The 25,375-nt window shown below is 45.8% G+C and overlaps 1 protein-coding gene across 4 annotated transcripts in view; it reads left to right on the top strand.

Moving 5' to 3' along the window:
- The window catches only part of fer (fer (fps/fes related) tyrosine kinase), a 364,060-nt gene that overhangs the window by 218,790 nt on the left and 119,895 nt on the right, over window positions 1–25,375 (top strand). For all 4 annotated transcript variants that reach the window (XM_038805140.1, XM_038805141.1, XM_038805139.1 and 1 more), the window contains one exon: window positions 21,370–21,426. In XM_038805140.1, the coding sequence (XP_038661068.1) occupies window positions 21,370–21,426 (57 nt within the window). The remainder of the gene's footprint in view (window positions 1–21,369; window positions 21,427–25,375) is intronic.

Here is a 25,375-nt window from a genome sequence, read left to right as displayed (position 1 = left end):
ACTTAACCAATAAAATGTAGTTTTTTTCCTCCGTGATCACCTCATGATTTTTGAATGCCTTATTCACTGTTCACAGATGGTTTCCAGACCTTCCTTATCTGTCTGTCCTTGATGCCCTGTATACATTCTAGTCTACTGGCTCCTAGCTCTAACTGGTTCTATTGTCCACACTAAGACAGCTTGGCTGATAAGAATTCCTGCTGGCTAGGCTGTTTCAGTGTGTGAATTCTGTATTTTCCCATCTCTCACAGAAAAGTGGTCAAGTATCCCTTATGCCTTGCAAACCTTTCACACTGCTGACTGTTCACTGTTATTATTATAATATTTCATTATTATTCTGCCTTGAAAATGAATTTCTGTCTAATTATGGTAGATATAGGTGCTGCTATTTGGGCTATGATATTTTCTATGATTTCTGTATAGTTTCATTCAACAATTAAAACCCTGTTATCGCTAAGCTACTCTATGTTGTCATATTAGTCTATTCTTTTATGCTTTCCCGGCTGTCAGTTTCCCCCCCCCCCCAATAGATAGGAGCTCTTCCTATCCCCCTACACCCCATAACCCCACCTAACCTGCACATCCTTGGACACTAAGTGGCCAATCCACCTAACCTAATCTTTTGACTGTGGGAGGAAACCGGAGCACCCAGAGAAAACCCACGCAGACACTGAGAGAATGTGAAAACTCTACAGTCACCTAAGGTTGCAATCGAAGCTGGGTCCCTTGAACTATGAGGCAGCAATGCTTGCCACCCTTTGTTTGGGGTGAGCTCTACTATTATCCTGTTTCCCCTGCAGTAGAGCTGCATTTCTAATGAGTGCATTGAAGAGTGCCAGTATGTGGTGTGCTACTGATTGAGCTTGGCCACTCCCATCACATTGATGATACTGCTGGGGCCTGAGAGTTTCCAGAGGGGTGGCATGGGTGGGCTCCCAAATGATCAGGGACTCTCTGTACAGTGAACAGTCAGCAGTGTGAACCATCAGGGGCCTGTAAGTAGCACCAAAACAATGCATGTAAAACACATACCGCAGCAATGGTGGTCTGAGTCAGACCACCCAAATCCCAATGGAGACTCCTCTAGTCCACGGACTTGTCACCAAGTCGCTTCCCGCTACTGCCCCCGGCCCAGTCAACCACTCCACCCCACAAAAAAATTTTGGAGTGTTTAAACGTTTTCCTATCTTCTTGCTCCCCTGCTGCAGCCATGGCACCCAGGCCCCATTTTGTAAATATTTGCACCAATTTGTAACTGCGTGACGACTGCCTAGGTGGGGCGAGCATCGCGGAAGCGTGTAGCATACTGTGTCCAACCTGCTAATGAGATTTAAATCCATGCAAATGACAATTTTGCATGGGCCCGTCGGCCCTTGATTTCGCCACCAGCGAATGGCTGGAGCATGGCGCTGCAATCAGCGCTGGGCACAAACCTCAATTTTTTTCAACAACGAGTGATTCCCTGTCCGATCACATTTTGCATATCCAGTGTCATGAAGTGCAGAAATCTACCCGTAATATTTTCCACTGCAAACTTAAAATCACGTTCTGTTTAATTTAGCCATTTTTGAAATTGCTTAAAATTTTTTAAAGTTAAATAGTAAATGGGTCACGTGTACCTTCTGCCGAAAATGAAACAATAGTGAAAACAACTTGCATTCATTTTGGAGTGAAATGAGGAGGCTCATTTTCACACAGAAAGTAGCGAAAATCTGTAACTGCTCTTTTTTTCCCCACAACCCTCTTCTCACCCTCGCCCCAGAACAGTTGAGAATTTTGCCACTGAGAATTTCAACAGATTTCTGATTAGTTAAGGAATGGAGGTGTACAGAGTAAAGGTGGTTAAATGGAGTTGAGTTATTGATCAGCCATGATTTAATTAAATGGCTGAATTGTTGTTATGGCCTAATCCTGTTTTCAATTTTGCAGGAACATAATAACATTTCTGAATCCCATGGATTATAAACAATATTGCAAGTTTTTTTTTTATTGGCTTTTAACTTCAGGAGCAGTTTAAACAGATGGCTTGCAGCAGATAGTTAGTTACCTTTTGACTCAGCTTTTTCTGACCGTGTTATATTTTACAGTCACAGGAGAGATGTTGCAGCACTAGCATATAATATCAATGAAATAGCCGAGGAATATGAAATTCCTAGAATACCTTGGGAGAGTACATGCCTAGAGGTGTTTAATGATGAAGAGTCCATTTGAGCATTCTCAATATATTTCAACAACTTGATGATCCTGACCTTACATTTGCAATGCAGCTATCTATAGTGCCGTGAGGACTTTTGTTGAGTTATGGGTAACACAGTGTCTGATCCTAAAATTGTTTTGGGATTTGGAAGTGGTAGCTGCCTATGGCAAAAAGGTGCACTTGTAGGATATTCTGCAGGGTCACGAGAGTTAATCACCTCAGTTTTCTAACTATTGGCAAAATTAGCATAGTGGTACTGTTACTTGACTCCAGGGGCCTAGATTAATGCTCTACAGAGACATCGATTCAAATCCCACCACAGAACTGGGGGAATTTTAAATCAAATTAAATAAATCTGGCACAAAATGCAAGTCTCAGTAATGGTGACCACGAAATGATTGCATAGACATTAAAACCCACATGGTTCACCGAGGTCATTTATGGAAGGAAGTCTGCCATTCTACCTGTGACTCCAGACCGGCAGTAATCTAGTTGACTCTTAATTGTCCGCTGAAAAGGCGTAGAAAGCCACTAATCTATATCATCACCACCGTGGAAAGTCCCTGAAAAATTTATTTGTGGAATACTGTTAAATGCCTCATAATTCTTTTCAAAAGTAAACAATGTGGGATGGGATTCAATTGGGATCTTTCTAACCAATCAGAGAACAAACTGGGGGCCCTGCTCCCGGTCAGCTCCAAGGGGCAAAGTGCAATCGGAGTGGTAATTGGCCACTGTTGGGCCTTCCGTCTGGCTGTCAAGAACCTGCCAGCAGTGTGCGAGACTGCGTCTTATCCAGCTAAAGGTAGTCTATCGAGTGCACCTCACTAAGGCAAGAACGTTGTGGTTTTTTTTTGAGGGGTGGAAGATGGGTACAAGTGCTGCTCGAGGGACCATGCACACATGTTTTGGTCCTGTTCCAAGTTGGTGGGTTTCTGGAGGTCCTTTTAACACCATGTTGGCGATCCTAAATATTGAGTTGGAACCCCGCCTCCTGGTGGATGCTTTTGGGGGTTTTAATATGCAGGGGCTTCAGATGGGTGCAGGGGTGGATGTCCTTGCCTTTGCCTCGTTGGTGGCGTGGAGGCATTTCCTGCTTGGTTGGAGGTTGGGAAAACTGCCAAGTGCCATGGCGTGGCTAGGGGATTTTTGCACATCGAGAAGGTCAAGTACACCCATGAGGGCGTCGATTGAAGGGTTCTACCGGAGGTGGGGGCTGTCAATATTGTATTTCAGAGAATTGGTCACTGTTAGTTGTATGGAGTTGGTGTTTTGTTAAAAGTATTTGTTGGTATGTTTTCGACTGTTGTATAAAATATAAGTCTAATTGCCCTAGAGATAAAACAATAGATGGTAATTGTATTTTTCTAGTTTGTGGTTAATATGACAACTGTTTTCAATTATAAGTAGCTTGATGACCGTCATTTTTGGGGCGAAAGATGTCCTGACGAAATCCACTCTTCTTTTTTTATCATATCAGAATGAATAACATAGTGTATTTGTTGACTTAAGGAGGTATGAAAGGGGATTGGGGTTATGTAGTTAGCTATTTTAGGGAATCTTCCTGGTCCCACAGGTGTAGACTTGAAGGCAGGATCAGGAGGAGACATTACTTCTGTCTCCAAATTGGGGTGAAAATCCTGGGGCCGATTCTCCAAAATGGAGACGAAGTGTTCGTGGTCTCGTGAACGCCGTCGCGTTTCATGACAGCGCAAAACGGGCACAGGCACGACCGATTCTGTCCCCCACAGGGGGCCAGCACAGCGCTGGAGTGGTTCACGCCGCTCCAGCCTCCCTTCCTGGCGCCAAATGGGCGCCGCGCCAACCCGCGCATTCGCAGTTGGGCCGTGCCAACCAGTGCATGCGTAGGGGATTTCTTCAGCGCGCCGGCCCTACACAACATGGCGTAGGGGTTCAGGGGCCGGCCGCACAACAAAGTAGTCCCCGGGGGGAGAGGCCAGCCCACCAATCGGTGTGCCCCGATCGCGGGCCAGACCCCATCGGAGGCCCAACCCAGGGGCCGGAGGCGGCGCCCCCCGACCCTTCGCGCAGAGTTCCCGCCGGCAGCGACCAGGGCTGAATGACGCCAGCGGGACTCTGCCGTTTCCACGCGGCTGCTCGGCCCATCCGGGCCAGAGAATCGGCGGCCCCGCTGATTCCAGCGTCCGACGCTGCGCCAAATGCGCTGCCGCAAATGGCACCGATTCTCCGCACCTTGGAGAATCGAGGGCCAGCGTTGAGGCATCGTGGCGCAGTTGCGGGAATTCTCCGGCCCAGCACGGGGCTCTGAGAATCGTGCCCTCTGTCTGTGGATTGTTCTTTACATTCTGAGCTGAACTGTTATTTTACTCTGATTACATCATTATATTCTATGAGCATTATTTTCTTTTGGAGTAAGTGATGCTATTTCCTGAGTTCATTTTATTTTGCAAAAGATAATTTAAAGTTTCAGTGATAGGACATGTTAACTAGGTACTAAACTTTTCTATGAAATTTAACAGGCAATAATATTAATGCAGTGGAAGCAACAGCTTGCATATATATAGAGGGCAGGATTGAAATGAAATCAAATCGCTTATTGTCACAAGTAGGCTTCAAATGAGGTTACTGTGAAAAACTCCTAGTTGCCACATTCTGGTGCCTGTTCGAGGAGGCCAGTACGGGAATTGAACCCGTGCTGCTGGTCTTGTTCTGCTTTACAAGCCAGCTGTTTAGCGCACTGGTGCCAAACCAGCCCCTATATCTCTGTTTCCCGACACCGATTTTGTAATCGGCGATCGGGCAGAGAATCCATTTTTATGACCGAATCGGGGGAGGCACCTGTTTTACGCAGGTTGTGCATGCTCTGCCCCCTCGATCACCAGAAGGCCCTCCCCCGATGCTCCACTCCTGATGGGCTGAGTGTTCAGCGCCGCCTAAGTCGGGTGGGAGCCGTGCTGTTGGCTGCTGGGGGGGGGGGGGGGGGGCTTCAGCGAGGGCTAGGGAGACTGGTGGGGGGTGGCGAAGACGTGTCCGGGGGGGCACTATCTGGCAGGTCGGGTCCGCGCCCATCCGGTGCCATGTTGTACGGCACGACCGCTGCAGGTCGTCTCTATGCGCATGCGTGGCCATGGACCCTGCAATTCTCTGGCCGTTTATTTTGTGGAGGCCGGGCGTTTTACGCGGCGCAACTGCTAGCCCCTCACCGGTCAGAGGATCGATGCTGGGACGGCGCCGATTTTTACCACATAAAAAGCCACAGATCCTCAAAAGCGGAGAATCCAGCCCAGAGTCTTTAAACTACTAAAACATCTTGAGGTGCATGAGAGAAATTTTGAACTGAGCCGCTAAATGTGGTATGGAGATGTTAGGACTGGTGACTGTGAACCTGGACAAAGAGCTAGGTATTAAGGAGCACTTTAAGAGAGGCAGAGAGGTTGAGGGAGGGAATTTACAGAGCATAGAGCCTAGAGTCCAGACATCTGAAGGCATGACTACTAGTGTTGGTGCAAAGTAATTTGGAGATGCACAAAAGGCAGAATTGGAGGAAAACGGAGAAAAACTTTGTCGAAACTGAGTTCCCAATTCCGTGTTACAAATATGCTTATGTGCTCGTATAAAAAGCACCATCTCCGGTCTATAGGTTGTGGGAAAATAAGCTTTAACTGTTGAATTAATTCATCTGTTGATACAATCATTGGGATAAGTGCATTTGAGAAAAGTCATTCAGTAGTTGGTGGTTCATCCTTCCATAAAAAAATATGGGCTGGGATTCTCCGAAATCCCGGCCAAGTGTTGACGCCGATGTAAACACCAGCATGGTGCATGGCAGTGTCAACAAGGCCCAGCGATTCAGCAGCCTTCAGGCCAGCATGACGTCGGGAGTGCTGCGTGCTGCTCCAGCTCCACCTGCGTGCACTACCGGCGCGGGTCCGCGTATGCGTGCAATGGCCGTCTCCATGCCGGTGCATGCGCGTGGTGGCCGTTTCCGTGCCGGCGCCGAGCAACATGGCAGAGCCCTACAGTGGGCCCGCACTAAAGGAGGTAGACCCCCTCCAGATCGCGGGCGCCCGCCGACCGGTAGCCCCCGATCGCAGGCCTGGATGCCGTGGAGGCCCCCCCGGAGTCTGATCTCCCCCGCCCCCCCATCAGGACGTCCGCGGGTCCAAGCTCCTGCCAGGTGGTACTAGGTCGGAACAACGCCGGCAGGAATTTGGCCGGTCGACCGCGGAGAATCGCTGCGGGGGCTGCTGCCGGCACCGCGTTGACCGCGCGGGTGCGATTGGTGCCGATTCTCCGGTCGCCGGCGAATGTCCGACCCGGCGTGGGCTCAGAGAATCCTGGCCATGGTTCTTCATTTCTTAATCTCTGACTATCTCTTGAATGATTGTTTGGTTTGCTTAATCAAATCAAGCTGGGCTATAATTTTTGACTTTTCCTAACATAGATGCTAATACCCACAACACCACTCTGGTGTTCATTACAGGTGCTTTGTGATTTTTGTTTGTCATAGCTCAGGCATCTTGCTCTGGAAGAGTTATTGAAATCTACTCACTCTTGTATCAACCATCACAAATAACACGGACTAACTTGCAACCTCATGTATCTGTTTCAGCTTGTAGATCTGACATGCAAGTTCCAGTGTGCTTTTTTGGGAACTATGTTTCTCTTCAGTAGATAATGAATTTTGACTTTCTGGTTTGAGAGCTGTAGATTGAAAGTACATCGCTGCAGAGTATTGTTCCCATTTAATTAAATTGGTAGAATTGCTTTTCTTAATTTCTTTAATGATCACTGCTAGAAGTTTTATTTAAGTGCTTTACTAATGAAGATAATGCACTTGTGGAATCATTAATTTAGCAGAATTGAATAGAAATTGAGAAACTAGGAAAATTGGTCTTTTTAATTGATCACTGTTCAGTTTAAATTGTACCCTTCATTATGGTCCTGAGATTTGTCCTTTTTCCTCTAATGTTGTTCGGTATATTTTTCTTTATTCATCAATTTTAATAAAAATGTGGGCATGACTATAAAGCTATGTTTATCACATATTCTTATCTACTTTTTGCTAGAATTTGCTAAAATCTTGCCCCATGTATCTTCTTGTAGTCAATCTGCGAACAGCTCTTTAAATTGTTTTATCCACTGCAGGACATTGTATTTTAATTTTTTTTAATTTTGGTATTGTGAGAGAGAAATTTAATCACCATACTGTCCAAATTTTGATGTTACCCTTAGAACTTAAGCTTCATAAGTTGTTGACAACAAGAAAAAAGCTATGAAATACTACAATTTATGGTTTTAAATCATATGTTGGATCGATGCAAAAAATTGTTGGGGTTATTAACTTGTGCTGTCAATCTCATCTTAAAATCTGTAAGCCATGGACTTCCGGTTGCGGCTATGCGGAGCTAAGCTGCACGTTCGGCAGCTCCCGTGACTAAAGGACTTTCGGGCCTATTTGAGGGCCCCAAACGGCGCTGTTTCGACAAATCCCGGTGGGGGAAGGTGTTTGGAGGAGCATTCCCCAAAATTTATGGTGCTCACCCGGAGTGGGGCGAAAGAAAAGGCTGCAGCAGCTCCCCATGAAAAGCGGGGGAAGAAGGACAAAATGGCGGCCGGCGGAACACCCGAGGACTGGTGGAAATGGGCGCAGGAGCAGCTAGCTGCTCTTCTGCGCTGTTTTGCGGAGCTGAGGGCTGAGTTGCTGGACTCCCTGAATGTGACTACCGACAGGCTGCTTGAGACCCAGGCGGCCCAGGAGGTGTCCATTCGGGAGTTGCAGCAGCAGGCCGCTGAGCGGGAGGAGGAGGCCGTGGTCCTTGTGGGGAAAGTGGAGTTGCACGAGGCACTTCACAAAAAGTGGCAAGACCGCTTGGAGGAGCTGGACGTTCGCATGAGGCGAAAGAATTTGAGGATCCTGGGCCTGGCGGAGGGGCTGGAGGGGTCGGATCTTCCGTCTTATGTGACCACGATGTTGAGCTCGTTGATGGGAGCGGGGTCCTTCCATTTGCCCCTGGAGCTTGAGGGAGCCCACAGAGTGCTGGCCAGGAGGCCCAAGACAAATGAACCCCCGCGGGCGGTGCTGGTGCGGTTCCATCGATTCAGCGACCGGGAGTGTGTGCTGCGCTGGGCCAAGAAAGAGAGGAGCAGCAAGTGGGAGAATTCGGTAGTGCGAATCTACCAGGACTGGAGTGCGGAGGTGGCTAAGCGGTGGGCCGGGTTGAACCGGACGAAGGCGGTGCTGCATGCCAGGCAGGTCAAATTTTGAACGCGTCTGTGGGTGACATATAAGGACCGGCACCACTACTTCGAGTCCCCGGAGGAGGCGTGGGCCTTTGTACAGGCGGAGAAGCTGGACTCGAACTAGGGTCTGGGGGCACACTATGCTCGTTGCTGTTTTTGCTGTTGCTGTTTTGTAATTTTAACATGTGTTTTTTATGCTGGTTTTTTGCTCTGTTTCCGGGTGGGTCTGTTGGGTATGGTTTTGGGTTATGTGAGGAATGTTGGGGTTTGTGTTTTTTATTTTCTCTTCTGTACGGGGCTGGGGGTTGGGGTGAAACTGGATTTTGGGGAGCTGCGTCAGAAGGGTGGGGTGTGGCAGTATGAAAGCGCGGGTTTTCCTCTGGTTTCCCATGCTGCAGGGCAGGGGGGGTAGAGCTGGCGGTGGGGGCGTGGCCTCTACTGGTTTCTTTCCCGCGCTGAAGCGGTGCCAAGGAGGTGTGGCAAGAGGGGGATGACCCCATGTTGGGAGGGGACGGGTTTTGGCGGGAGTTGCCGGGGTCAGCAGAAGTCAGCTGACTCACGGAAGTACCATGGAGAGTGCGTCGCGGCTAGGAGGGGTCCTAGCCGGTGGGGGGGGGGGGATACCGCGTTGCTCCTGGAATGGCCAGGAAGGAGCTGGTGTGGGCCGGGGGGGTAGAGAAGAGGCGTTATCGCCATGGGGAACGGGTCGGGCGGGGCGCGCTGGCCTGGGGCGAGCAATCGATGAGCTATGGCTAGCCGGCGGGGGAGGGGGGGGCGGGTTGCCCTCTGATCCGGCTGATCACCTGGAACGTGAGGGGGCTGAATGGGCCGGTTAAGAGAACTTGGGTATTTTCTCATCTGAAGGGGCTGAAGGCGGACGTGTCTATGCTCCAGGGCATCCACTTGAAGGTGGCGGACCAGGTTCGCCTGAGGAAGGGGTGGGTGGGGCAGGTTTTTCACTCAGGATTGGACGCGAAGAACCGGGGGGTGCCGATTCTGGTGGGGAAGAGGGTGGCCTTCGAGGCGTCTGAGGGGGTGTCGGACAAGGAGGGCAGATATATTATGGTGAAGGGTAGGCTGCAGGGAGAGAAGGTGGTGCTGGTTAATGTATATGCCCCGAATTGGGATGATGCTGGCTTCATGAGGCGCTTGTTGGGCCGCATTCCGGACCTGGAGGCAGGGGGCCTGATCATGGGGGGAGACTTTAACACGTTGCTGGATCCCCCACTGGACCGGTCCAGTTCAAGGACGGGTAGGAGACCGGCGGCAGCCAAAGTGCTGAGGGGGTTTATGGACCAGATGGGAGGGGTGGATCCCTGGAGGTTTGGGAGGCCGAGGGAGCGGGAGTATTCCTTTTTCTCTCATGTCCGTAGGATTTATTCTCGAATGGATTTTTTCGTCCTGAGCAGGGGATTGATCCCGAAGGTGCAGGATACCGGGTATTCGGCCATAGCAATTTCAGACCATGCTCCGCACTGGGTTGATCTGGAGATGGGGGAGGCGCGGGACCAGCGCCCGCTATGGCGCCTGGATGTGGGGATGCTGGCTGATGAGGAGGTGTGTAGGAGGGTCCGGGGAAGTATTGAGGGATATCTTGATACCAACGACACGGGAGAGGTCCGGGTGGGTATGGTCTGGGAGGCTCTGAAAGCAGTGATCCGGGGGGAGCTGATCTCCATCTGGGCCCATAGGGAAAGGAGGGAGAGGGAGAGACTGGTGGGGGAGCTCCTGGATGTGGATAGGAGGTACGCGGAGGCACCGGAGGAGGGGTTGCTGGGGGAACGGCGTAGTTTGCAGGCCAAGTTCGACTTGTTGACCACCAGAAAGGCGGAGACACAGTGGAGGAGGGCGCAAGGCGCGGTATATAAGTATGGGGAGAAGGCGAGCAGGATGTTGGCGCATCAGCTCCGTAGGCGAGATACGGCTAGGGAAATTGGTGGAGTGACGGATAAGGGTGGGAATGTGGTGCAGAAGGGGGCAGAGGTAAACGGGGTCTTTAGGGACTTCTACGAGGAACTGTACTGGTCGGAGCCACCGATTGGGGCGGGGGGGGGGGGGGGGATGGAGAGCTTCATGAACAGGCTATGTTTCCCAAAGGTTCAAGAGGAGCTGGTAGAGGGGCTGGGGGCGCCGATAGAGTTGGAGGAGCTAGTCAGGGGGATTGGTCAAATGCAGTCAGGTAAGATGTGCGGGTTAGGTGGATTGGCCATGCTAAATTGCCCGTAGTGTCCTAATAAATGTAAGGTTAAGGGGGGGGGGGGGGGGGTTTGTTGGGTTACGGGTATAGGGTGGATATGTGGGTTTGAGTAGGGTGATCATGGCTCGGCACAACATTGAGGGCCGAAGGGCCTGTTCTGTGCTGTACTGTTCTATGTTCTAAGGCGCTGGGGCCGGATGGGTTCCCGGTGGAATTTTATAAAAAGTATGCGGATCTGGTGGGTCCCCTGTTGGTGCGAGCTTTCAATGAGGCATGGGAGGGGGGGGGGGGGGGGGGGGGCTTTGCCCCTGACGATGTCGCGGGCGCTGATCTCTCTGATCCTGAAGTGGGATAAGGACCCCTTGCAGTGTGGACCATACAGGCCTATCTCGCTCCTCAATGTTGACGCTAAGTTGCTGGCGAAGATCCTGGCCACCAGGATAGAGGACTGTGTGCCTGGGGTGATACACGATGATCAGACAGGATTTGTCAAGGGACGGCAGCTCAACACGAATGTGCGGAGATTGCTAAATGTTATTATGATGCCGGCGGTGGAGGGGGAGGCGGAGATAGTGGTGGCGCTGGATGCAGAGAAAGCGTTTGATAGAGTTGAGTGGGGGTACCTGTGGGAGGTGCTGGAGCGGTTCGGATTCGGGGAGGGGTTCATCAAATGGGTGAGGTTGCTCTATGCGGCTCCAATGGCGAGTGTAGTTACCAATGGAAGGAGATCGGAGTACTTCAGGCTCTACCGTGGGACCAGGGAGGGGTGCCCCCTGTCCCCCTTGCTCTTTGCATTGGTGATTGAGCCTCTGGCTATGGCGTTGAGGGAGTCAGGGAGGTGGAGGGGCCTGGTGCGGGGCGGGGAGGAACATCGGGTATCGCTGTATGCGGACGACCTGCTGTTGTATGTGGCGGACCCAGAAGGGGGAATGCCGGGGGTGATGGAGCTGTTGGCGGAGTTTGGGAGTTTTTCGGGCTATAAGTTAAATTTAGGCAAGAGTGAGGTATTTGTAGTACATTCGGGTGATCAGGAGGAGGAAATTGGGAGGCTCCCGTTTAAGAGGGCAGTGAAGAGTTTCAGATACCTGGGGGTGCAGGTGGCCAGGAGTTGGGGGACTCTCCATAAGCTTAATTTTACCAGGCTTGTGGAGCAGATGGAGGAGGAATTCAAAAGGTGGGACATGGTGCCGCTATCGCTGGCGGGTAGAGTGCAGTCCGTCAAAATGACGGTTCTCCCGAGGTTCTTGTTCCGATGACTATGTTTGCTTATTTAATTTTAATTTATTTTTAAGTTCTCTTGTTTACTGGGTTTGGGGGTTTGGGGGGGATGTGATACATGCGTTGATACGGTCTTGGGGGTGTTACAGTTATTATGGGGTTATATTGTTGCTTTTCATTGTTGTCATATTTTCTGTAAATAATTCCAATAAAAATTATTTTAAAAAAAATAAAAAAGTCTGTAAGCCATAATTCCAAATGAAGCCAGGTATCTGAGCAAAATAATTATGTTTAGAAAGATGTAGTTCGAAAAACTGATGTTATGATTTTCATCGATGCAAGAAGATTTCTGTTGAGAAATTCCTTGAGATTTCTATAAAGCTTTACAAATGATAGGAGATTGAAAATCATTATATTCTTCATCATTATATTCTTAGTTCATCTCATTGATTGTGAAATTTGCATTGGACATTTTGAACTACAATTTAGTGATGGCTTAGCAAATTGGTCAAGTGTAATGAGATTCTTACGACCAGCTAATTCCTGCACAGTCACGATAATAGGAATGCTAATTTTTCTTCTGTTACCAAGCATTAATGGCAGTGTGAAGGGCCATAGAAGGTGCTGATAGTGGTATAAAGGTAAGATAGCAGAATGTGTTATTAAGGGAACAAAGGTCAATGCTCAGTGAACGGAAAACTTAAGAACAAGTGACAGATGGCCTGGGGTTTGCATTGGGAGAAAAAAATATTTTAGATTTAAAAAGATCAAGATAGAGGAGAAAGGATCACAATCTTAGGGTGTTAAACTCACTGTTTAGTACTGAGTGCTATAATGTGCCTAATTGGATGATGAGGTGCTGCACTTCCAGTGGATGGACATGTGGACGTGAGAGCAAGATACTGAGTTGAAATGACAAGCGATGGGAAGATTGGGGTCATGCTTGCAGAATGAGCAACGATGTTCAGCAAAATAGTCACCCAGCCTGTGTTTAATCTCGCCAATGTGGAGGAAACCACATTGAGAGCAGCAAATACAGTTCACTAAATTAAACACCTGAAAGGAGTGTTTGGAGCCTTGAACGGTGAGGAGATAAAGGGACAAGTGTTGCACCATTTGGTATTGCAAGGGAAGATGTTGTGGAAAGGGGATGAGGAGTTGGGGGGAAATGAAGAAGTGGACTTGGGTGTCAAAGGCACGCAGTTCCTGTGGAATGCTGACCGAGGGGATGAGGGAACAATGTGTTTCATGGTGGAATTATACTGGAGTTATTGGGAATGACGGAGGATAATCCTTTGAATGTGGAGGATGGTGGGATGAAAAGTGAGGACAAGGGGGACCCTATCATGGTTCTGGATTCTGCACATGGTCCATTTCTGACTCTTCCCCCCCTCAACCCCGCCTTGACATCCCTGTTTCCATTTCCAGTGATAGACTGACCACCAATATTCATTACAAACCCACCAACTCCCAGAGCTACCTCGACTATAGCTCCTTGCACCCCACTTCCATCCCATTCTCCCAGTTCTCCGTTTCCATCGCATCTGTTTTAATGATGCCAGTTTTGAAAATTGCGCTTCTGACATGCCTGCCTTTTTCCTTGCCCAAGATTTTTCCCCCTCCTCATAGTTGACAGAGCGCTCAACCATGTTTGACCCATTTCCTGTACCTTTGTCCTTGCCCCTTCTCCCTCCTGGATGGATTTAAGGTCTGCATCAGTGTCATGACCCAAAGTAATATTAATTCTCCAGCCCTTTAAATTTGAAAAATAAACAACAGCTTTCCCTTTAGAGTAAAGAAAAACAGGCTTCAGCTTCTGGAGTGCATATTGCCAGACTATCTGGTGCAGCTTTGGAAAAATCATAGCTATTTCAATAGACTTCACTGCTTGCATTTCCTGCTTGCATATTTTATTATAGCTGAGACCTTTTTGAATGCTTAACTGAGATTCAAAAGGTTAAGAACAATTTATTTCAGCAGGAGGCTGTATAGACATTTTGATTTACAGTTTGAAGAGGTTATTAATGGATCAGCTGATGTTTATCTGGTTCTTAAAATAGATGTTTATTTATTTTGTACAACCAGTTTCCTACAAGTGGGTATTTACATTTTTGAATGAGGGAGTTTTCAGTATCAAGCGTGTTTGCATGAGACTTTTATTAGATTGTTAGAAATATAATTTTTATTAATTCCCACATGTCTCCTTATCTTCCCATAGTGGATACTGGCTCAGTGACAATGAAGGATACATGGGGCGGGCATGCAGTGGGTATGAGGTGGCATGGGGAATAGGAGGGAATGGAGTGGATATTAGGGTGCATGGAAAATGGGGAACTTGGAGAGGGCATGGGGTGGGTGGAGATGTTGAAGGGTATGAGGGGGGGTCTAGAAAGTTTAACAGCCTTTGATGCAATTGGGTTTAAGCCCCTGAGAACCAAAAGTGCCTTCTAACCAGCCCGTCTTCGCAATCACCCCCCTTGGTCACCATCTCTGAACTATCTCCAGAGACAACAGGCACGATTCCAACCCACCCCGGCCTTCCAAAAATATGACAGACGGGCGTATTTTTAAAGGAGAGATCAAGCCGAGAAGTTTCTCAACTCATTGCTACCTCCATAAAAATCTGGCCTGCTTTCAATACTCGTAACCACAGAGAGTATGCATGTGTATTTTAACTTTTGTGTATTTGTTGATAAAATAGTACAGTGGGAAGGAGAGTGTGCATGAATGTGCTATACAGGGGCAGCACGGTGGCGCACTGGTTAGCATTGCTGCCTACGGCGCTGAGGACCCGGGTTCGAATCCCGGCTCTGGGTCACTGTCCGTGAGGAGTTTGCACATTCTCCCCGTGTCTGCGTGGGTTTCACCCCCACAATCCAAATATGTGCAGGATAGGTGGATTGGCCAAGCTAAATTGCCCCTTAATTGGAAAAAATAATTGGGTACACTAAATTTATTTTGAAAAAAATTAATGTGCTATACTACTTTGGCTATTATTTATTGGTTATCTACTAAAATGACCTGCGAGTTGGGTGAAAATGCTGGACTACAGTGCCATGGAAATAACATTGTATTAAGATTGGAACTGTCATTGTGGTCAGTTTGAAAAATTGGAATAAGACAGCAATGCAACCAAGGATAGCAGGTCTAACATGTTGAGTAAAGGGTTAACATCAGGAGCACCTGATACTGATGTAACCTTGATGCAATGTCACATGACAAAGACTGATCTGCTGGGTAGCAGAAGTACAACCTTGTATAGAGTACTGATATAGGTGTGTTGATAAACAGAATGCTTTTTACAGATAACAGCCTGTGGTATCATTCATAGGGTTACATGGAAGCCTGAAAGCGACTAACATCTAGACCCAAACCTAAGACGAAACATGGTGGCAGCTGGTGGTTTCAGTCAAATGTCCATGTGCATCATCTGAAACATGGGGGCAGATTGTGAAGACTCAGAAAAGTGCCAAGCAAGAACTTCAGACCTGAAAGACTTAGAAATACTTGGAAAAGGGACAAGAAAAGAAAAATTAAAAACTTAAGACTTAGCGGAGAATGGAGTATTGTGGGTGCTACAGATGCAAGCAGATACACAGGCCAGAGTCCAGTCTCAGTGAGCACACATCACAGTCCACAGTACAAAACTACTGAAGTAACTGGAGACCCAGAACAGGCTCAACACTGGGACAATTGAAGAAAGAGATTGTCCAGATGCAAAAAATGTTCAGGTTTGCATAAGAAGGACCAGAAGGGTCAAGTCAGTACTTTATGCAGTAGAGGCCAAAGCAAAAAATATTATTGCAAGACAAGACAGAACCGCTGAAATCAAGACAAAGTTCGTCAACCACCTTCTTGAGATGCTCTTGGTGTGGCAGGAAAACCTGATACAAGCAGAAAGAATGTCCAGCAGAAGGAGCTCAGTGCTACAACTGTAGAAAGTTAGGACATTTTAAAATAGTCTGCAGATCCAAAATTTATTGAGCTCATAATAACAAAACCAAGTAAACTCCAAGAACTGGAACAGCCACAGAAATAGAATGCAATTACTGGAGCATTAATCTAGAAATTGATCATCACCACACAGAGTTCAAACTAGTGTTTCAGTATTATCTTACAAAGTTAAGTAGCTTAAAAATATCACATTACAGCCATCCTCCATCCAGTTGCAAGGTCCAGGAGGGACTACACTAAAAGTAATAGGCCGACACTCAGTAGGATTAAGATACAAGGACAAAGAAATTGTGGAACTCCTGTTTGTGATAAAGAACCAGAAGTCGTCATTACCAAGCAGAAAAGCATGTTTGTACCTAAGGCTGGTATACCACAATAGCACGGTGCTTTGCACTGTTGCTTCACAGCGTCAGCATCCCAGGTTTGATTCCCGGCTCGAGTCACTGTCTGTGTTGAGTTTGCACATTCTCCACGTGTCTGCCTGGGTTTCACTCCCACAACCCAAAGATGTGCAGGCTAGGTGGATTGGCCACACTAAATTGCCCCTTAATTGGAAAAAAATTATTGGGTACTCTGTTTCTTTAAAAAAAACATGATTTTCCCTTAAATCCATGATGGCCCTCCTTAATTAACTTGCATTTGTTCATATGACTATTCATTCTGTCCTGAATTATAGCTTCGAGAAGTTTACCCACCACTGAAGTTAACTCACTGGTCTGTAGTTGCTGATCTTGTGCTTTTTGAGCTATGGCATGATGTTTTCAATTCTTCAGTCCTCTGGCACCACCCCCGCGTTGAAGAAAGACAGAAAGATTAAGGGCATTGCCTCTTCAATTTCAACTTTCACTGTCCTCCTTATCTTTGGATGCATCTGATTTGGTCCAAGTGGCTTGTCCATTTAAATTACAGACGATTGATGAAAATGTTGATGAACAGTCTCGTAAGGTACTCGGAAATTAATTTACATCCTTATTTTCAGGCTTGGGAAAGTTGAGAACAGAATATCATATAACCCTAAGAGCAGATGCTAAAGCTATATGTTTCTTCACTGCGAGGAAGGCCTTTCATCCACCTTTAAACTAAATTAAGAGCAAGATTTAACACACGTTGAAATAAGGGGTCATCTCTCCAGTAACCAGACTGACAAAGTGGTGTTCTGGAATTGGCACAGTACCAAAGTCTAATGGTTCAACTGATGTTTGTACGGACTTGACTCAATTAAACAAGTTAGTAGAGCACAAGGCCTGATGGCAAGGGCAAACTGGACCCAACTCTATTCTGGTTAGAGAGCAAGGGTGGATCCAACTGTTTCATTCTGTGAATCAACATTGTCAGCAATCAATCTGATACAGTCAAAGTGCTTTTCACCAAATGCCCAGAAGCTGCATTAAGATGTGCTAAGACTGACAATTCACGCCAAAATTCTAAATTTTTGTGCAAGACAAAGTCTGCGAAGTTTTGCACTGAATGGTGTAATAGTTTTATTGAGTAAACATACACGTGAAGTCAGTTTATTTCAATTGTGCGAAAAATTAGTGAATGTGGATGAAATGGTATAACAACATCTATGACGAGTCAATAATTTCTGATGAAAAACATGCTGCATTGAAGTATAATTGTTTCACTATTATACCAATCACATTTGTCAGTGGCCTGGATTTTCATCCTTGAGGCGGAGAGCGGGAGTCACGAGAAATCCCTGCTCAGCATGCCCGCCTCTGGAGAAATCCCCAAAAGCAGGATTGTCATTGCTGGGGGGGGGTGGATGCTAGCTAGAGTTGGGCCAGCCAACTGGGAACATGTTTGGAGGCAGCCACAGCAGCTGCTGAATGGGCTGTTCAAAAGACCTTGGATGCTGTGGTATTTTGTCACAGTTAAAACAAATAAACAGAGATCCTCCAACCCTCGCCCATCACTCCCCCTCACCCTTCAAACACTCTGCATGCCCCTCATGTACCCTCATGCCCCATATACTCTCCATCTCCTCTTAACAACGTCATTTTTCTATCTTGGTGTCATAAACAAATTTCTCATTCTTCTAAACTCGCAAGAGTATAGGCCCAAACTGCTCAATCTTTCTTCATAAGACAAATCCCCATATCTCAGGAATCAATCTAGTGAATCTCCTCTAACTGCCTCTAATTTAACTACATCCCTCCTGAAATAAAGGGACAAAAACTGTACACAGTACTCCAGGCGCAGTCTCATCAACATCTTGTACAGTTGCAGCAACACTTCCCTACTTTTATACTCTACTCCATTAGCTATAAAGGCCAAAATTCCATTTGCCTTCCTTATTACCTGTTGTACCTGCATACTAGTTTTCTGAGATTCATGCACGAGGACAGCCAGATCCCTCTGCACCGAAGCCCTCTAAAGTTTCTCTCCATTGGCGCTGTTGCTTCACAGCGCCAGGGACTCACTTTCGATTCCTGCTTGGGTCACTGTCTGTGCGAGGTCTGTGCGTTCTCCCCATGTCTTCGTGGGTTTCCTCCAGATGCTCCAGTTTCCTCCCACAAATCCCAAAGTATGTGCTTGTTGGGTGAATTGGACATTCTGAATTCTCCCTCAGTGTACCCAAACAGGCTCCGGAATGTGGCGACTAGGGGATTTTCACAGTAACTTCATTGCCTTGTTAATGTCAGCCTACTTGTGACAATAATAAAGATTATTCGTATTATTATTAATAAATTCCATCAGCCAAATTTTGGCCCACTACCTAACCTATCTGTATTCATTTGTAAATTTATTATTTCCTCGCTGCAACTTAATATCCCACTTATTTTAGTGTCATCTGCAAATAGTCTATGCAGGCTGAGCATCCTGAAAAGCAAAAAATTTCAAAATCCGCACTTTTTTCGAAGGTGAAGGTCACGAATGGGAAAATCCCACAAAGCTCCCAAGCAATACGCAGTTCCGAATGTACGCCGCCAGTGTGCAGTTCCCAGCGCGTCCAACGTGCGCCCAATTCCCAATGCGCGCCACCGACGTGCAGTTCTCAACGTGCGTAGTTCCCAAGGCACGCAGCCCGTGCGCAGTTCCTAACGCACGTCACCCGCGCGCAGTTCCCAACGCTCGCCCTGCGCATGTGCAGTATATATATATTCCGAAATCCAAAAACTTCCAAAATCCAATACACACATTTTTGATGAGAGATTTTCAACCTGCCGTACCTTCTATTCATACATTTAAGTCATTAATATAGTAAATATTTCGGGGGCCGAAGGTCGAACCCTGTGACACCCCACTAGTTGCATCTTGCCAACTTGAAAAAGAGCCATTTATCCCGACTCTCTGCCTTCTCAGCCAGTCTTCTGTCAGAGCTAACGAATTACCACTAATCCCATGTGAGCTTACTATTTGTGCGGTACCTTATCAAATGCCTTGTGGAAGTGAGACCACACCTGGAGTACTGTGTATAGTTTTGGTCCTGTAGCTATACTAAATCGACAGGATGCCCATTATCCACGTGGCATGTTACAGCTTCAAAGAACTCTAGCAAATTAGTCAAATATGATTTATCCTTCATAAAACCATGCTGACTCTGATGGATTGCACTTTGCTTGCTCGACTTAAAATATAACTGTCCACCAATTGACTTATTAAAGAAATCAATGATCTTAAAATTTAAATTTTTTTTATTTACAAAACTAGATGCATATGTTTTATGGAAACCTGATGTATTAAATGATGGGCTCCATGTCTTTCAGTGAGTCTTAAAATGTACCGTTTAAGTGACCCTTTTTAAAAAAAAAAAAAAATAATAATTCAGTCCAACTTGTAATGCAATTTTATTCTTGCATTTGATGCTTGGGTGTATATTTGGCTCTGGAATGTAATTTATACTCTGAGGGAAATATAATTGAGAATATGTGAAGCAGCATGTTATTGAGTTGGCAAAATAGCTTTGAAACCAATTAACATGCTAAAACAGTTTTGTCATCAAAATCAATAATTCATCATAAATGCTGTAAGTGACTGGAATTCATATTTCCTAGAAAAAACACAAAGTGCACTTAAAAGTGTAATTTGATGGGAAATTAAAGATGAGAGATGTTCATTTAATTCACACTAATTCAAAACATCTTTATTACAATTGCTATATATAATTTCATTGAAATTTCAACATGGAAATTCAAACTTTAACCGATCAGTTCAGCCTTAAGGTTTGTCCTTATCCTCCACGCTAACAGTATTCCTATTGTTATGTGTTCACCCTGTTTCCATTACCGTTTTACCCTCTGTTGAATGAGTTCCCTATATCACCCGGTATTAAATATTGCCATAGACCCAGCTTCAATACCTGACTCTGGATATATATATTTATTTATATTTTATATTTATGGGATTTTGTTTCTGAATTGGAACAGTTGAGGGGGAATTTGTTAAGGGTTATACATAAATTATAACATAGACCGCTGTGTGCGATCTTTATGTTTGTAGTTGATAACAATTTTTGCTGTTTGGTTATATATAAATGTTAACTAAATTCTTAGAATAAGCTTAGTTTGATTAAAATTTTTACAAAAACTGTTGAATCACACCTGAAGGGAAGTCTCTTTTGTTCATCCTAGCCAAATTCAACAAAAGGTCATATGTCAGGTCAGCTCCACAATATACTTTGGAGTTTTTAAACCCTGGCCCATAACAGCCGCCACGTAAAATAGGTTGGGTTGTCAACCAATTTGGTGAAAAGTTGGGAAGAAGGGGTGGAGGGGGGGAACTACATTCTTTGGGGATGCCCTGTGCACATCGGAGGCACCCAATCCTAAAATTGTACCCTCCCTTCATGTCCCCCGCCTAGCTTCCAAAACCCCCACTCCCAAACACCAAGAACATGGTATAGGGCAGCACGGTAGCACAGTGGTTGCACTGTTGCTTCACAGCACCAGGGACCCAGGTTCGATTCCCAGCTCGGGTCACCGTCAGTGAGGAGTCTGCATGTTCTTCCTGTGGGTTTCCTCCAGGTGCTCCGGTTTCCTCCTACAAGTCCCGAAAGATGTGCTGTTAGGTGAATTGTACATTCTGAATTCTCCCTCAGTGTACACGAACAGGTGCTCGAGTATGACGGCGAGGGGATTTCACAGTAACTTCATTGCAGTGCTATTGTAAGCCAACTTATGACACTAAGATTATTATTATTAAGTCATATCTAATGGAACTTGCTAATGTCATTTGCTCATGCCATACATTAAAAATGAAACTGACAAAATTGTGTAAATGATGGGTTTAGTCATACACTACATCCTTTATGGCTTTCATTCTGGTTCCGATGCTGTTGTAATATCACAATAGCATTTTCAGAATGCAGGTTAATCCTTGCAGCATTTTTACAAGTTGATTTTTAATAGAAAAATTGTTCTGCAAAATTTCTGAAGTATGAAAATGTATTTCATATTTGTTATGTCACATGCAAAATTACATCACTGTATAATGTTCCTTGAAATGCCCTCAATGACCTTGTCATAAAATTTGAACATATGACATTTAATACATGTCTTTCCACATTGGGTATTAAATGTGTACTTGAAATAAAAGTATGCAGATTGTTGATACACTTTTTTTAACTTTGACGCAGGACAAAAAATGGGTTCTCAATCATGACGATGTAACACTCGGAGAATTACTGGGCAAGGTAAGTAAGAAAAGGCTCTCTGACTTATTTATTAGTTAACTTTTAAATGTGTGCAATGGTGTATGCATATCATATCACATTATCGACAACAATTTTCCGTTCTTTCAACTTTAAAAAAAATATTTCTATTAAAGACACTTTCACGTATATATGAACCAAAGAGAAACAGCAACAACATCAACACACACCATAACCAAACTGCCCCCTTTCGTCCCTCCAACAGCAGCCTCACCCAATCTATGAATCCCTGCCCTAACCCAAATCATCTCAATACCTCAACCAAGTCAACCCGGTCAAACGCTTTCTCTGCGTCCATCGATAGTGCCACCTCCAAGACCCCCTGGTGACATCATGATCATATTCAATAATCTCTGGACACCTGCAACCCCTTCATGAACCTGGTCTGGTCTTCTATCACCCACTGCACACAATCCTCTATAAGCGTCGCCAGCACCTTCTCATCCATGTTCAACAACAAAATCGGGCAGTACAAGCTACACTGCTCTAGGCCCTTATCCTTTTTTTAAATAAGCAAGATAGAAACCTGAGACAACGTGGTGCGGGGTGGGGGTACTCTTCCCCCCCCCCCCCCCCCCCGTCGTTCCCCCGTCCAACGACTCATTGTATATCCCGACTAATTGGGGGCCCAAATCGGAACCAAACTTTTTATAAAATTCTGCCGGGAAACCCGTCTGGGCCCGGTGCCTTTCTCGACTGCATAGACCCCACACAGTCCATCACTTCCCTCAGCCCTATCGGTGCCCCCAACCCATGCACCTTCCCCTCCTCCACCGTCAGAAATTGCAACCCATCTAAGAACTGCTGAACTGTTCAGTTTCTTAGTACTTAGGTTTTGTTCTGATTTATAAAATTTTAATTTTTTTAATTTTATGTATCTTTTAGATTGTATAAAAGCTATTCCCTAACCAAATCGGCTAATAAGCTGGTCAGCAACTTGCTTCCTGTCTTCGACTTGTGCTGCTCTGTAATTGGCCATGTGGAAGTACACATGAGCAACACTGAGGTCTCTTCACCAATTCCTCAAAGTTTCTCTTCAATGTCTGTGCAAAATGTTATTGGAATCTATTTATTTGTAATACTAATATCAAGAGTTGAAAATTGCAAATCAAGATATTGCCTGCCATACAATTTGTGGAGTGCATTCTCTCAGCAATTAGAGTATTTATTGGCATGATGTTGAAAAGAATTTTTTGCAACTGTTACACCTTTCAAAACAAAATGCTTTCACAAAGATATTGATCAGAGAGTTGAGCATCGTGAAAGTAAAATTTGCATTAAATTTTAAAATGGAAAAAAATGCAAAGAACGCCGTTCAGATTTAGACCTCTGTTTGACACATGTTTCTACAGCTATTGCAGAACTAACCATGGTTCTTAAGAGGCTAAATTGACAGGATGCAGGGCTAACAAATGTAAATTAGATTTCAAACCAGCATCTTGGAGACCGAGATAGCTTGGCTTTCCAGTGATCATTTACACTCCATGCTTTTCCACAGCTCTAATCATTTCAATTAAGTAATCATCAATAACAAATTTGTCCTTTGTTCTTTTGTTCCTTAATTGGCAAATAAAAAAAAATTAAAACTAAAACAACTTGGCTTTTTGTGCCAAGGTATCAAGATTTTGTAGAGATTCAAGGAATGTACAAGTGTAAGACATAATATTTGGTGCAGGTTACACCCCCAAAGTCACATTAACATATAGATGAATGAAGAACAGTGAGAATCGACAGTGGTGCTCCTACTGGCATCTCAGCAATGCAGTGATCAGCACTCACTCCCCTTTCATTTGTTCCCAGCTTCCTTTTTAAAACATTTTTCCAATTAAGGGGCAATTTAGAGTGGCCAATCCACCTGCCCTGCACACCTTTGGGCTATGGGAGTGAGATCCAGGCAGACATGAGGAGAATGTGCAAACTCCATATGGACAGTGACCCGGGACCAGGATCGAACCCAGGGCCTCGACGGTGTCAGGCAGCAGTGCAAACGACTGCGCTACCGTGCTGCCTACAGAAACAGAGTTTTGACACACAATTCCTGAGTTGGCTATTCAATTGCGTGTCCCAGCGCTAATGTTTGTACATAGGAATAATGCTGGCAGAAAGATGTGTATATGCTATTGGGGTCTGTTAGACTTTTCTTGGTTTAGATATGAAATATAACATATTAAACTATACATAGCAGTTTGTATTGTCTCCCTCTGCTTCCTCATTCTCATGTGATGAAACCCCATCCCTTGAAAACATTTCCCCTTATTGATATAACAATATATTGAGCCAGCAAAGAAATTCTGTAATAGGATTTAGTGCTGGCACTAAATCTGTGAGAGGCATTACCCTGTTCCTGTGGAAGAGAGCCATTGTGCAATTTTGCCATGTTCCTGTGGAAGAGTGCAATGGCCGAGACAGAATGTCGCTTCGAGAAGGGCTGCACGTTGGCACAGTGGTTAGCATTGCTGCCTCACGGCGCCGAGGTCCCAGGTTGGATCCCGGCTCTGGGTCGCTGTCCATGTGGAGTTTGCAGATTCTCCCCGTGTTTGTGTGGGTTTCGTCACCACAACCCAAAGATGTGCAGGCTAGGTGGATTGGACACGTTAAATTGTCCCTTAATTAGAAAAAATGAATTGGGTACACTAATTTTTTTTAACAAGAATGTCGCTGTGAGGAGAGGGCCATGTTGAGACATTACCATGTTTCTGTTGGAGCATTTCTGAATTCTTCCGTTTGCATTCCGTCGTTCTACTTCAGGAAGATCCTGTTTCAGCCATTTTCTGTCTATCAGATATTTCCTAATGGTTCAACCCATCATTACTTTACTTCTACTTTGGCAGAGTTGGTAGCATTGTTCCCTCTGACACATTGGTTGTAAGTTCTGTTCCTGCTTAACAAAAATCTTTTGTAAATCTTGCAATTTAAAAAAGAAATAAGGAAGGAAAAAGAAGAAATTCGTAGTTTATCCAGAAGGTCTTCAAGAAATATCTTGGGCTGGATTCTTCACAGTGGAGAATCAACTTTCACGCCGAAATCAGGCATGGCGCCAATCCGGCGATTCTCCGGGACCCGAGAATTGGCGTTTTCGCGAATTACTCTGCGTGGCTGGGGGGCCATTGCCAGAGGCCCACCCAATAATCCTCCGCTCCCGACCGGCCGAGTTCCTGATGGTGTGGAACTAAAGTGCGATGTCCGGTCGGGACTCTCGCGTAGGTCCGCAGCCACCCTGGTAGAGGGCGCGGAGGACCGGGCACCGCGGGGGGAGGGGGGGCCTTATGGGCGGCGGTGGGGGGGAACAGATCGGGCGGGTCAGATGCAACGGCACACAGCCGATCAGGAGAGCCTACATCTTGCAGCTGCCCCTGCAGTCCGGGTCCGCCATGGTGATCGGCACGGCCGCTGGAGGCTGCCGCCGTGCATATGCGTGGTCTCTAAACCAGGGGTGTGGGGGCCCGTATCCGCAGCGTGCAAGCTTTAAGCTGTTTAACGCCTTTCTCAAGGGCCTCATCGTTCAAGCTTGCCATTTCTCCAAAAATTACTTGTTCCCCTTTTTCTCAAAGGTTTCAAAAAACCGTCACACGCCTTAAAATATTTGATAGATATTTCCTGTCTATTTCAAAAACTGTAAATTTCTTAATGACCCTTTCCTTTGCCTGCTATATTTTCTCAAATTTTTTCAAACTTTTGACCTCATGCTATTTTTCAATCTTTTAAAAGCACTCTGATATTCCCTCATGTTCCTGTACCGATATTTTTTATATGTTTACTCTGTTTATTTTGTTCCAAACTACATTCTTCCTTCCCATTTTTTTTACACTGCCCAGAAAGTTTTGATATCTGATACTTTGCATTTAACAGCATTACATTCTTCAGTGAGAATCACTTGACATCAAGGCAGCATTTGACCGAATATGGCATCAAGGAGCCCTTGCAAAACTGA

The sequence above is a fragment of the Scyliorhinus canicula genome, chromosome 8 (genome assembly GCF_902713615.1).
Source record: "Scyliorhinus canicula chromosome 8, sScyCan1.1, whole genome shotgun sequence".
In the NCBI taxonomy this organism is placed as follows: domain Eukaryota; kingdom Metazoa; phylum Chordata; class Chondrichthyes; order Carcharhiniformes; family Scyliorhinidae; genus Scyliorhinus; species Scyliorhinus canicula.
Note: the sequence above shows the minus strand (reverse complement) of the source record. Positions and strands in the feature narration are given on the sequence as shown.